Genomic DNA, 12,809 nt, shown 5'->3' with positions numbered 1-12,809 from the left:
GCTGAAGCTCATAGTCTCCTTCCTAACTCAGGATTTGGCAATGAAGATAGCATCTGAATAATTAATCTGTGAGTCTGTAGGGCCGAGCGAGTAAGTAAGAGAGAGAGGGAGGGAATAAAGAGATGAAAGAGGAACAAGTAGGAAAAAATGATCGGCAACTAAGAAGAGAAGCAAAAACGTGAAAGTGGAAACAAAGAAAATATCCCAGAGAACAAAGACAACTGGGGAAAGTGTTTTAAAATTAAGTTTAATAGAAGTAGCAACAGATTATTTCTTCCATGTCGTGATGTGCATCTGAGTGAAATGGTTGATTGAAAAGAAGAAGAAGAAAAAAAAAGGTGTGTTCTTTGTTCGATCTATTGGTTGTGGATTGGATGGAGGCATATCTGAATGGTTTAAACTGACAAAATTATTGGAGAAGTTCGACATATGGCACCAGAGTTAATTACAAGGTCAAATAAATAAATCAATAAATAATAATAAATTTAAAAAAGCATGATTGAACCAAGATTCAAGAATCGTTAAGATCAATAACATGCATTTAAATGAAATAAGAATAAAGGAAACAAAATGATTGGATGAATGTTCCTTTCATGCTGACTGGAATTGATCAGAATTGGTTGTTTCAAAAGGTTGGCCGTGTCAAGATACAACCTTCAAAGAATCATTCAAATTATAAGGTACTGTTGTTTGTATTATATATGTATAGCAATGGGTTTTACATGGATAATACCTCAGTGTTTTACCCCATGTAAGCAGTGTTATGCTTTATTTTAACTGTTTTATTCATGATACAGCACGGCTATGACCGCTCGCCCAACGTTCTGTGTATCACTGAGCAACACACTTAGCAACATAAGTAATCAATACATTTATTTTATTATATATTTCGGCAGAATTAACTGTTTGTTTTCCCATGCTGAGAGATAAGCAGATGTATGTGTGTGAGAAAATATCATATATGGTGGATGATATACAGCAAATGATAAGAGCTCATATTCTCTGTTTTTTGCATGTTTGGAACATTCTCTTGCCATGTAATGTTGTTGTCAGTAACATTTTTTTTAGTGGAAGGACAGCATTTAACGAACTTATAAAAAAAAGTAATATTAATGGTTTTAATATATATGTGGGTGTGGGTGTGGGTGTGTGTGTGTGTGTGTGTGTGTGTATGTATATATATATATATATATATATATACATACATTGTATTATTGTGTGGTATCCGTTTTATTAAAGCAATAAGGGACTCAAGCCTGTGCTGCATCGTGAATGAATCATGGCTGAAGGGCATTGTTAGGAACAACACAAATATAAAACTTGCACGCAGTTGAGGATTGATGTGTGTATATTTGTCGAAGATATTGAGACTGATTTCATGTATTTTTCCATATATTTCGTTTTGATGTCTTTGTGTAGAGCATGTGTGCTAATATTATGTAGGCAAGGCTCGTACAAGGTGCTTAAAGTGCTTGAAGTACTTGAATTTGACTTTTTGAAATCGAAGTCTTGGAAAACCCTTGAAAACAGCCATATTTTTGAGAAGGCACTTGAAAAGTACTTGAATTTTTAAAGGGCAGTTGTATATATGAAATAAGTGCTATCTCTTTTCCTTGATAAAACAATATCTTTTATGCAAAATTAACAATGCAGTGTGTCTGATATTGTGTATCTTTTAGCAGCACACGAAATCTCACGATATTACTCTCCTTGATGTGAAAAGTGGTCTCGCAATATTAGTATAAGTTGTGTTTGTGGTAAAACTTGCATTATATTGGTCAGTCTTTTATTGCATGTGCTGTTCGTTTGTGTTTCATTTAAAGCATATAAAGTTTGATGTGTTTGTGCTGCACTCTTATCATTTACAAGTGTGGAGCACATCTCCATCTCAGCAGCTCGGGACACAAATTCTTCCTCTGCATATACTGTGAGTTTGTGTTGGTTAACATCTATCTGGGATAACTCGCTAGATTTGAAACGTAAATCATTTACAAACCTGTGCCAACACAGTAGAGTTCATCAACGATCTGTTGTACATCGCGATGTCAAAATAAAAGTTCAAACCCTCACTCTGAGTTTGCATGTGGACAAATATCAAAACTACATGTATTTAACATCTTTGGATCATGTTGTAAAATGATAAATTGCCAGCCCATTGGCACCCTCTGCAGCTGTTTTCTATAAAACATAATAATCTTATGTTGGTTATGTTCATATTTTGTGTAGATATTTACAGTATTAGGCCTATTTTATCAGGGTTGTTTAATAAACCAAAGTAATTACTTGGTTTTGATACTTTATTTGAACCAATTATTATTATCTCATCGTTAGTTTAGATATAAGTAGTCACACTAAAGCCTGTTTTTTCACTTAGGTCTATTTGTATTACTCAATTATCAAAATAATCATTAGATACAGTCCTAGATTAGTTAAAATATTTCAAAATGCAACTGTATTGTTTTTATTTGTGTGATTAAAAGACAAATATTTTGTCATTAAAAAAAAAAAAACACTTTAAAATAGTTTAAAAACATTGTCTCATTCTAGTTAACCAAATATCTGTATATCTCATGAGCTAAGTGTATGACCGTAGTGTTAATAAGTGGTGATAAAGCTCATAATTTCGAAAGCTTTCATTCTTCAGGTCAATCATATTCATGAAAAAATATCAGTTTGATTAAGGAAAGCAATCATTTTGCCATATTATCCTTTAGAATAATAAAGTTGTCACAGTTGCTGCATGCTTTTTTGCTGCACTTTACCTGTGCCATTTTGCTTTATTGGTTTATTAGAATTAGAAAGATAATAACAATATTGTTTGATAAGTGAGACCCCCTGATTTTAGTCCTTGAAAACCAAAAAAGTAGTGCTTGAAAAGTCCTTGAAAGTCCTGGAATTTCATTTTGCAGTTTGCAGTCTGTGTAGGGTATAAGAGGCCTAGCAAGGGAAAGGGTTGTTTGGGAACACTTGATGTATGCGATAGGGGCCATAAAGGAAAAAAAGTTGGGACTGTGAGTATTTTGGTCACAAAGGTTATTCAATGTAGTGTGTGCATATTTATGACAAGTGCCCAGAGCAGGGTGTGTGACGGGGGAGTGCAGTTTGTCATTAGCTGCAATGTTAGGACCATTTATCCCTTAGTGATGAGTTTTGCCACTGTGCTCACCCATCGATAACTCATCCTTCTTTTTTCCCCAGGCTTTTTATGGCACCTAAAATTTCTCTGCTTGATCAGCACAGTATTATATCACTGCTTCTCCACTCTAAATAATTCAGCCCGTGCTACTATTTTTCTTCTCTTTGAACCTCATTCCCCTTCAGTATTTGCACCTTATTATTATTATAGTATTATATTCTCTCTATATTATTATTATTATTATTATTATTATTATTATTATTATTATTATCATTATTATTATTATTACTTCCTCTCCCTCTTTCTACTAACATGGTGTCTCACAGTGGTTTTGTTGATATCTTGGAAGGGTGGTGGGGGGGGGGGGCAAATGCATTTGACAGTGGGCAAATGCATAGAGCACAGCATAATTTGAAATCACATGTTTAAAGAACACAGGATCATGCTGAATAAAAATGCACACTTCACAAGATCTCACAGCTGGATTTGTCTAAGTTTGCAAGGTTTGTGAAATTAAATGTTCATTAGTCATTCAAAGATTTGTCTAAATTATATAACTTAAATTGTATTTGCTTAATGCTGACAGCAAATGAGTCCTTTGTTTAACCGTATTATCTGATCTCGAACACATCTGTCAAGCAGATAAAAATATCGGCCGATGCCAATATTTGAAAAATATGAGCAAACTTTGCTTTCTGGTGAGCATGAGTGAACACGAGCAGGAAGCACATTCAGAGCAGAATATTGGGCCGAGCATCAAACCTTGCACTGACGAGGAGAGTGAAACAATAAGCACTGCCGGTTCAGGCACGGCTTGCCATATATTATTATTTTTAAATGTGGTATATATTTTCTGCTTGCATTCTCGGACATTTTTCTCATTCGGCCGAAAATTGCTTTTCAGTTTTCAGCCAAAAGTAAGAGATCATTTTCAGATGCTGAAAATTCAGTGCTTCACTACTACATCGCGGGCTTGTTTTCATGTAAGTCCATACATCCAATTTAAATGCTGATTGGGCTCTTACTGATAACTTTTGTGCGATGCGGCCATCTTTATTTTACTAACTTAGTCCGTGATGAAGGTGACTCGGATGACTTCACCAGAAAAAAATCTCAACACCACCATCTTGTAGATTGTAAAGGAATGTATTTCATTCTACCATATAGTATACTAAAAGATCGATACTTGGCGTCCGTGTATCAATACAGTATTGCCAAGGTAAATATTGCGATACTATACTGTATCAAATATTTCCCCCCACCCCAATTATTTTATTTTAATTTATTTTTAATTCGCTTTTTTATATTTCTTACACATTTAAGTATGTATGTATATATGTATGTAATTGCATGCTTGCTTATGAGTTGATAATTAAAGTAAAATTTACATAATTAATGTGCGAGCCAAGCTACTGACTTTGAGATTGATCTGAATTCATCTCAGGTTTTCCTGTATGTATTATAAAGGTATTAATGTCAAAGCTTTTTAACTATTACTATATTCTTAAGGTTTTTTGTTAAGGGGAAGTTGTGGCCTAATGGTTAGAGGGTTGGACTCCCAATCGAAGGGTTGTGGGTTCTAGTCTCGGGCCGGACGGAATTGTGGGTGGGGGGAGTGCATGTACAGTTCTCTCTCCACCTTCAATACCACGACTTAGGTGCCCTTGAGCAAGGCATCGAACCCCCAACTGCTCCCCGGGCGCCGCAGCATAAATGGCTGCCCACTGCTCCGGGTGTGTGCTCACAGTGTGTGTGTGTGTGTGCTCACTGCTCTGTGTGTGTGCATTTCGGATGGGTTAAATGCAGAGCACAAATTCTGAGTATGGGTCACCATACTTGGCTGAATGTCACTTCACTTCACAGTTTAAATTATAATTATTTAGACAATTAAGACATACTGGACACCATAACTCAGACGTTCAACAATATTTGTGCTGACATGATCTGAACCGTACCAAACAGACTAACGAGGCATTGCCTTTTCTAGACTTTTCTAGATATCTTTCGCTATACACTATAATGCAGCCAATGCTTCTTCACATAACAAGAGATCAAAAGGAGGTCTTCCATTTTGGGTTCTCCCAAATGTGATTTATGTCTTAGAAAGCCTGTAGTCCTGAAAGATCCTATCCCCTTTGGACTCAAAAGACTTTTCGCTGGCTGATTCAAAGAAATTTTCTTTATTAATGGTAACTATGTTCTGTGCCTGATTATAAATTATATAAAATCACTTTAGAGTACATTAATTAATTAACTTTTGAATGAGAATAAATGACTCGCATAACCAAAGCCAAAATGTATTAAATTAAACACTTCCCTTTCTTTTTTCAGTTAGTCTTCAGTTACTATGCTGTCAGCTTAGCTTACTAGCTAAGCATAGTGGTACCTGGTTAAAAAAAAAAAAAAAAAAAAAAAAAAAACATTTTGTAATTTTTTTATTTTTTTTATTTTTTTTTGATTAGCTACAAGAAGATCAAGCTCTATATTTGAAAAGACTTTAAGCAAGGGTGGATAGAATCTCGTACGTCACGGTAATGCAGTTCCTCACAGATGTTTCCAGCATATGACCTCAGTTGACGTGTGTGTTTGCTTTCCACTCTGTGTGTACTCTTAATTCAGACACATTACAGTAATCCCGTCTCAAGCACAAAACCACTCATCGTATTTATTACGAGCCGTGGCAGACTTGCACTATTCACCCATCATGGTAGTGGTGCAAAAATAGCTCTGGTGGCTGGGCGAAAGGTGTTTGAGTGGAAATGTGTGTGGGTAGGCGGAATGGAGAAGCATGTGTTTATGAAGGTTGGAAATAATGGCAGGAGAGGATAATTGGACGGCTTTTACCCTGAATGTTATCCACTCCGAGGCGCTCCAGTGGGTGCATAACTACTGCCACTCAGGAATGCTCCGAGTCCTTGAAGACAAGAGTTACGGCAGTGATTGTTTTGGATGCAGCAGTTTGTGCTGAGAACGCCATCAATCCAGTTCACCTCACCTCATACTGTACCTCTGGCCTACAGGTGGACTTTGTGAATGAGGATCTCTCCATCCATGGTGAACAATGCACAGAAGACTTCAAATATTTATGGACATTTCACATACGTATAGCCGAATCATTCACTTCAGATTCCAGTTACACAGGAATATGTCATAGGATTCATAGATGCATGCACACATGACGTATTCCTCACTCACCCTTGCTCTTTCTCTTTATTTTATCCCCTAAGAATTTATTTATTTATTTTCTTCTCTGCTTGCCTGACAGAATCCTGCCCCTGCATCCGTTTTCCCCTCTCTGTCTTTCCTCTCTCCAGGGTGTTGTTCTCCTGCAGGAATATGGCTGCATCAGCGATTCCCATTTTTATCATTTGAATGAGATTAGTGTAAGACCAGTCTGCTTTAGTTTGATGTTAGCTGTTAATGTGTTTTTTTTTTTCTTTTTTTTTTTTTTTTTTTTTTAAATAAACAGGTGGATTTGGTCACATTTGTCATTCCACCCTAGCACTTTGTTACATCCAGTTTTGCTCCATCTAACAGTTTGAAACGGAAAATGTGTCTCTAATTTTTGTTCCCTACTTTTTTTTTTTTTTTAATTTAACAAAAATTTCAAAGGGTTTATATATAAAAAAAAAATTGTCTTATATTGTGTTTGTGGAAATCCAAACTCTGTTGAGCACATTTTGGTCAGGTTTTTTTTTTTTCTTTTTTTTTTAGGAATTATTACTTTTGTTCAGTAAAGTGGTATTAAAAGTGATCAAATACATTATAATGTTGTGAATGGTTTTCACTATATATATATATATATATATATATATATATATATATATATATATATATATATATATATATATATATATATATATATATATTTGTATTTTTTTTTTAAACTAAATGGTCAAAGAATCCTGAATAAATGTCAGTTTTGACAAAAAAAAAAAAAAAAAAAAAAAAAAAAACACTAAATAACACAAACATTTCACATAGTGAGAACAAAAAATAGGTAATTCTGATTTTCAACCAAAGCAAAAAATGTAAATATTTAAAATATATTAAAACAGAAATTTTATTTAAATAAACTGTATTAACATTTCACAATGTTATTTTTTTACTGTATGTTCTATCAGCCTTGTCCATATGCTGTAGAGAAAATTAGAGTCTAGGTGAGAATGATATATATTTTTGTCATGATCTTTTGGACTACATGCAGTTCACATTGGTATGCTTGCCTTTTGTATCCTTAAAAGAGGTTGTGCAGATACAGTAACCGCTTCCATGATTATTAGTGTTATACTGTAAGTCCATATCTGAAGTTTATAGTGCCACTCATGATAATGTGCTCATTTTAATGTTAACCCCTGTTATAGTTTAGTGCTGAGAGATGTGGTGCCGGACACCATACACTGGTAGCTCTCTGATGTGTGGTGACAGTGGTTGGACAGCAAGGTTCATTATTCACGGCCTGACATTCCATTTAATCACATTTTATTATGAAGCAGTGCAGGACTCAGTAAATCAGCCTGTGCTTGGAGCTCCTGAAGGCTGGAGGAGGGTGGGTGGGGTGTTTACGGATGGCTTTAATCAGGAGAATTTTTACAGTGACACCCGCTTCATAACACACACACGCACATTTTGAGCACACACTCATGCTGGTACTCCCGTTAAACGACATGAATGCAAATATTCACACACTTCTATTATCAGCAGAGTGCATGCAAATACAGACTGTACACACACACACACACACACACACAACCAGAAAAACATTGAAGCACATACAGAGACTTCAAAGTCCAATCTTTCTTTCCTCTCTCTTCAGTGAACTCTGTAAACCACCACCTGTTCTCCTTCTCCAGTTTTGCAATTTTATCTTCCCTCTTCCTTCTCCAGTGTCCTTATAATCTCTTCCCAATGGAGCACCTGGGATAATTGGAGAGGGAACTGCTCCTTTTTCTAATGGAGAATCTGGACTGGATGTTGTAGTACTCATCCATGTGGAAATGATACCTAATGGAGGCCACCTCTGGCCTCAGCACTCTCCACCGCTTCCTGCCCAGACCAGTCTTATTTGGGCAATCTTTAGTTCATGTGTTGCGGTCTCACGCCAGTGAATCTTTCTCACCTTCTTGGCCTGGAGGTGAACTTCACTGATGATCTTCTGTTTGGTTTGAAAATAGGAAAAGTCTTTGTGTATTTTATGTTTTGACAGTGTCAAGAGTCTTTTCAGAGGCAAACCAAGAAGCACAAAATTGCATTCTATTGTAATGGAATAGTTAACCCCAACATTGAACAAGTGCTGCATAATCATTCTTAGAAAAGTATACGCTACTTTGTGTTTCATGTTCAAAATAACTTATGAACTTGGTTTTGGAATTCCATGAGAAAGTGCAAAAAAGGCCTATTACATTTTTAAAGCTTTATATACACTACTGTTAAGTGGTAAGATTTGTAAAATGTTATTTAAAATCTCTCATGCACTGCACAGCTGTATTCTTTGATGAAAAATGCAGTAAAACGGTAATATTGTAAAATTATTTTCTATTTTAGTATATTTTATGTATTTGTAGAAATCGTGTTTATTAAAAAAAAAAGTAAGGATTCTTTGATGGATGCTGTTTTACTTAACTTTATATTCATAAAAAGTAAACTATTAAAAGCAAACAAAAAAAAAATAAAATAAAAAAAATGTTGCAATAAAAGTAAACTGTTCCAAGTTTTCATGCAAAAAAAAAAAAAAAAGAATATATGAAGAGTTTGGTCAATACTAATTATATTATATCATAATCAGTACTTATATACAGGCACTGGACTAAAAATACATCCAACTATCATCGCTCCCAAAATGAATTCAACGGGTCATCTTGTTAATGCTATAAATTAATTACAGCAATAAAAGAAAATTTCATTGTGAACAAGATGATGAACTACATCACATTTGACCATAGAAATTCCAAAATGATATTTCCCTTACATTCAACTTCCAAAAGTGCATTCATCTTTGCCATGCTACATTTATTTAGTTGACTAGTGCTATGTGCTTTATCAACAAAAACATAAATGCTATGAATAAAAACCCTAATACTGACAAGTTACGCAATATCACGTTCATAATCGGATGCGATTCTTCTCATGAACGCGATATAGCGTAGCTCAGTTATCTACGGCTCTGTATTAAATGTGGCTCCATCTAAAAGCACGTGATGGAGATTTACCGGTAATATTAATCACAGAACTGGCTTTACTGACGAGATGCGGATTACACTCACATGCAATTTATCATGCAGCGTTTGATTGTTGATCACAAAGTACAAAGTAGAGGAGTAAAACTAATGCGGAGTGTATTCGAAGTGCCGCCATTACTGTCTAGAATGTGTGGAATGGTGCGCTGTGATTGGTTGTTACTGTTTATAGTGCGTGGAATGGTGCGCTGTGATTGGTTGAGTGTATATAATCGCATTCTGTAAAAATGGGAGACTGGTGCTTGTCGTGGTTTGGAAAAAAAGGGAGAAAACATGACCTAATAACTCTGCAAATATCACATTTTGCATAAAATTACTCTTAAAATAAACTAAAATGATTTGGGCTGCAGCCGGTGACCAGTCGGTATGTTCAGGCTGATGGAGATTACATGACAGCTCTGGGATCTGACTGAAATGGCAAACTGACGTGAGCCCTGGAACATGAACGCTCAGAGCGATGCCTGTAGCTAAACCTGCATCACACAGTTTAACATCCTGCTCTGCTGACACCCTGGAGGACTATATGGGTCATAGTGGTGCTGTGGGGAAATGCAAGCACATTTGTGCAGTTATCGAGCATACCTGGCACCTGAAGGCTCAGATTTGCTCTAATCCACCCAATAAAAATAAAAACAGCCTCCAGGATGCATTCGTACAGTAGACTACAGATTACTCCACACTGTTACTGTTATTAGTACATTGCCTTAATGAAAGTTATGAACATATGCTTATAAATGCATGCATGCGTTTCAGAGTATTATGATGTATAGTTCAATTACATATTTTGTTTGCATGCTTTAGTTTTTCCAAGATAAAGAAAAAAAAAAATATATATATATATATATATATATATATATATATATATTGTTTATAGTTTTTCGTAAGAACATAAAAAAAACTGAACCAAAAACATTGACTTTGATGCACATTATTATTTATTATTAGAGAAAAGTATCTAAATGTGTAAAACATACATTTATGTATCTGATTATCTCCAGAATTATATCATAACGCCTAAATACTTAGAAGGTGAAGTATTCAAATCACTGAATGTGTGAAGTATATTTTTGATTCCATTAATAGATAGCACCATGCCACTGACCTGAATACAGCTGAAAGCAGAGTTGATAGCTTCCATCTGTAACTTCTGACCTGTGAAATAAGCTCTTTGAGCTGCTCTATTGATTGTGATATTGATATGTCTGTAAAGTGTTTATTAGCTACCATTCTTATAATTGCTGCATAAGCCATGTTGTCTCTGGTGGCCCATGCTGCACAGAATTCCCTCACTCATCACCTGTGCTGTCCTAGTTTGCTTTTGCACCACAGTAAACAGCTTTTAAAGGTTTTTATTTTCTGTTAAAGCTGGAAATTGAGATTTAGCAGTCTGTTTGGCACTCAAACGTTTGCGGCTGCCAAGCTCCAGTTTTCAGTTTGTATAACAATGCACTGGGTTAACATGAGCTTTGTCCTGTTTCTGCATTTTAGGTTGACGGGGTTTCAACTTCCTGCCCCAATAGTCAGCACAGGACCCAGACTCACACTATGGCTGCTGTCAGACTACGCCGTAAGTGGCCAGGGCTTCAAAGCCGTGTATGAAGGTAAAAATTATTTATTAATTTGTATTTTCTTACTTTCAGTTTTTTTTTTTTTTTTTTTTTTTTTTGTCTCAAGTCAGTTCACTAATGTGAACATGTTCAATCTCTCATCTTTCGGACAAACCCTGTAATTATGTAAAGTGGACTTTGCGCTAGCATGTGTGGTATAAACGTAGACTTTTATCTCATTTTATAGGCTAATTGCATTATTATGCATGGCCAATTTAAAGACTGAGCGTCCATGCACAGATTTCCTCTTGGTTTCATGCTGGCTTCTCGATAATATTTCTTTTGATGTGAATGGAAGGAGAATGAATCTACGCTAATTAGATGAATGAACTAATTGAGACTGTAGACTGATGGCAGGTGGATCAAGCCCTCTGGGTTTATCCAGTTCTGCACAATACTAATGGAAAATAATCAGTCAATGTTCAGTGATTCAGATGGCGATCATGAATGAGGCCTATATGGACAAGCATTATGTTTTATATTTTCAGATCATGTGTTTATTTGCTTGTATTTATTTTGTCTGATGCTGCTTATGGTTGGTGGTCAGCCCAGTTTGTTCAATGTGTTTTTTATGCGAAATGTGATAAAACAGTTCCAGTTTATAGATGGATGTCTAGAGTAGGGCTGCATATTTTGAGGGGGAAACTTTTCTTTACTCATAAATATTGGGATTTTAAAATATGTTTCTCTAGGTTTGCTGTGCTGTGTTAGTAAGGCTGTACAATTGTATTGTGCATGATTGTTACTATTGAGTATATACAGTATAGTTGACAGAAACAATAAGAACAATATTACTTTATTTTTTGTGTTCATTATTATTATTATTATTATTATTATTATTATTAGAGAGGCACTCCAAGACAGTTAAAAAAAACTGAATTATGAGTTGCTTTTCTTTAAAAAATACACAGTGCTGTGCTTTACTCTGAAACACATATATACACATATATTATGTATATTTATTAAACTAAATTACAGCCTTTGCGATTTGATAATCACACTAAGCCAGATCACATTTTCAGTTTCATTTTGATCAGGCAGCCCTAGAGAAAAGTCTATATTGACAGAGTCAGTGTATATTCTTTGTATTACCACAGATGGAGTAAAGATGCGTGGCTTCGTAAAAGAGTTCTTGAATCGCTTATAGTATGATATGCTCACAGACAAATTATTGATTTGCGAGACTCTGTCTTTTAAGGAGTTGGAATGCAGTCACAGGTTTGGTGTGACTGATTGTAAAATTTGGCGAGCAACAGGAAAAAACGTCAAGCTACTGCGGGATGTTGTAACACACCAAGAACAATCTGCTAGAGCAGGTGAAGAGGACAGGAGTGTCCAGATCCCTGAGAGATGACCTACACCTGTACAGACAAGCCTTATCTCATCCATACGCTTCAGACTAATTCAGTCTGTCACCATAATTACTATGTGCTACTTCTTGTCACATGACCTTCTGCAGGTCTGTTGAAACACTGTACAGGAGCAGAATTAAAGAGTGTTGTACTGTATGTAGTAAATGTCCTGGCTTTCAGTAAAGAAAGCAGAATAATGAGAAGCCTAGAACTCTTATCAGTAGCCCTCAGCTGAATAGTGATTTCCTTTGTGACTGTCCTTCACAGGAGTGTAAAGCCATGCTCATCAGGAAGATTTGTAACTGTGTTACTCTAGTTAACTCTTTTTTTAATAAGTACTGATGAATAAATAAATTAAACTGATTAAATATTGATCTTTATAATTTATTTTATTAGGGCATTTTTGTAGCTCAAATCAGTGGCGTAGCCACGGGTGTGCCAGGGTGTGCCGGTGCCACCCACAGTGGCACATCTAAAA

General features: G+C 35.5%; 1 protein-coding gene across 1 annotated transcript in view; it reads left to right on the top strand.

Annotated features, from left to right (window-relative positions):
* LOC127935277 (CUB and sushi domain-containing protein 2-like) overlaps nt 1-12,809 on the top strand; it is a 266,910-nt gene that overhangs the window by 25,512 nt on the left and 228,589 nt on the right. The window contains exon 3 of the mRNA XM_052532988.1: nt 10,861-10,973. Within this exon, the coding sequence (XP_052388948.1) occupies nt 10,861-10,973 (113 nt within the window). The remainder of the gene's footprint in view (nt 1-10,860; nt 10,974-12,809) is intronic.

The sequence above is a fragment of the Carassius gibelio genome, chromosome A19 (assembly GCF_023724105.1).
Source record: "Carassius gibelio isolate Cgi1373 ecotype wild population from Czech Republic chromosome A19, carGib1.2-hapl.c, whole genome shotgun sequence".
In the NCBI taxonomy this organism is placed as follows: Eukaryota; Metazoa; Chordata; class Actinopteri; order Cypriniformes; family Cyprinidae; genus Carassius; species Carassius gibelio.
This window is presented reverse-complemented; position numbering and strand designations above follow the sequence as displayed.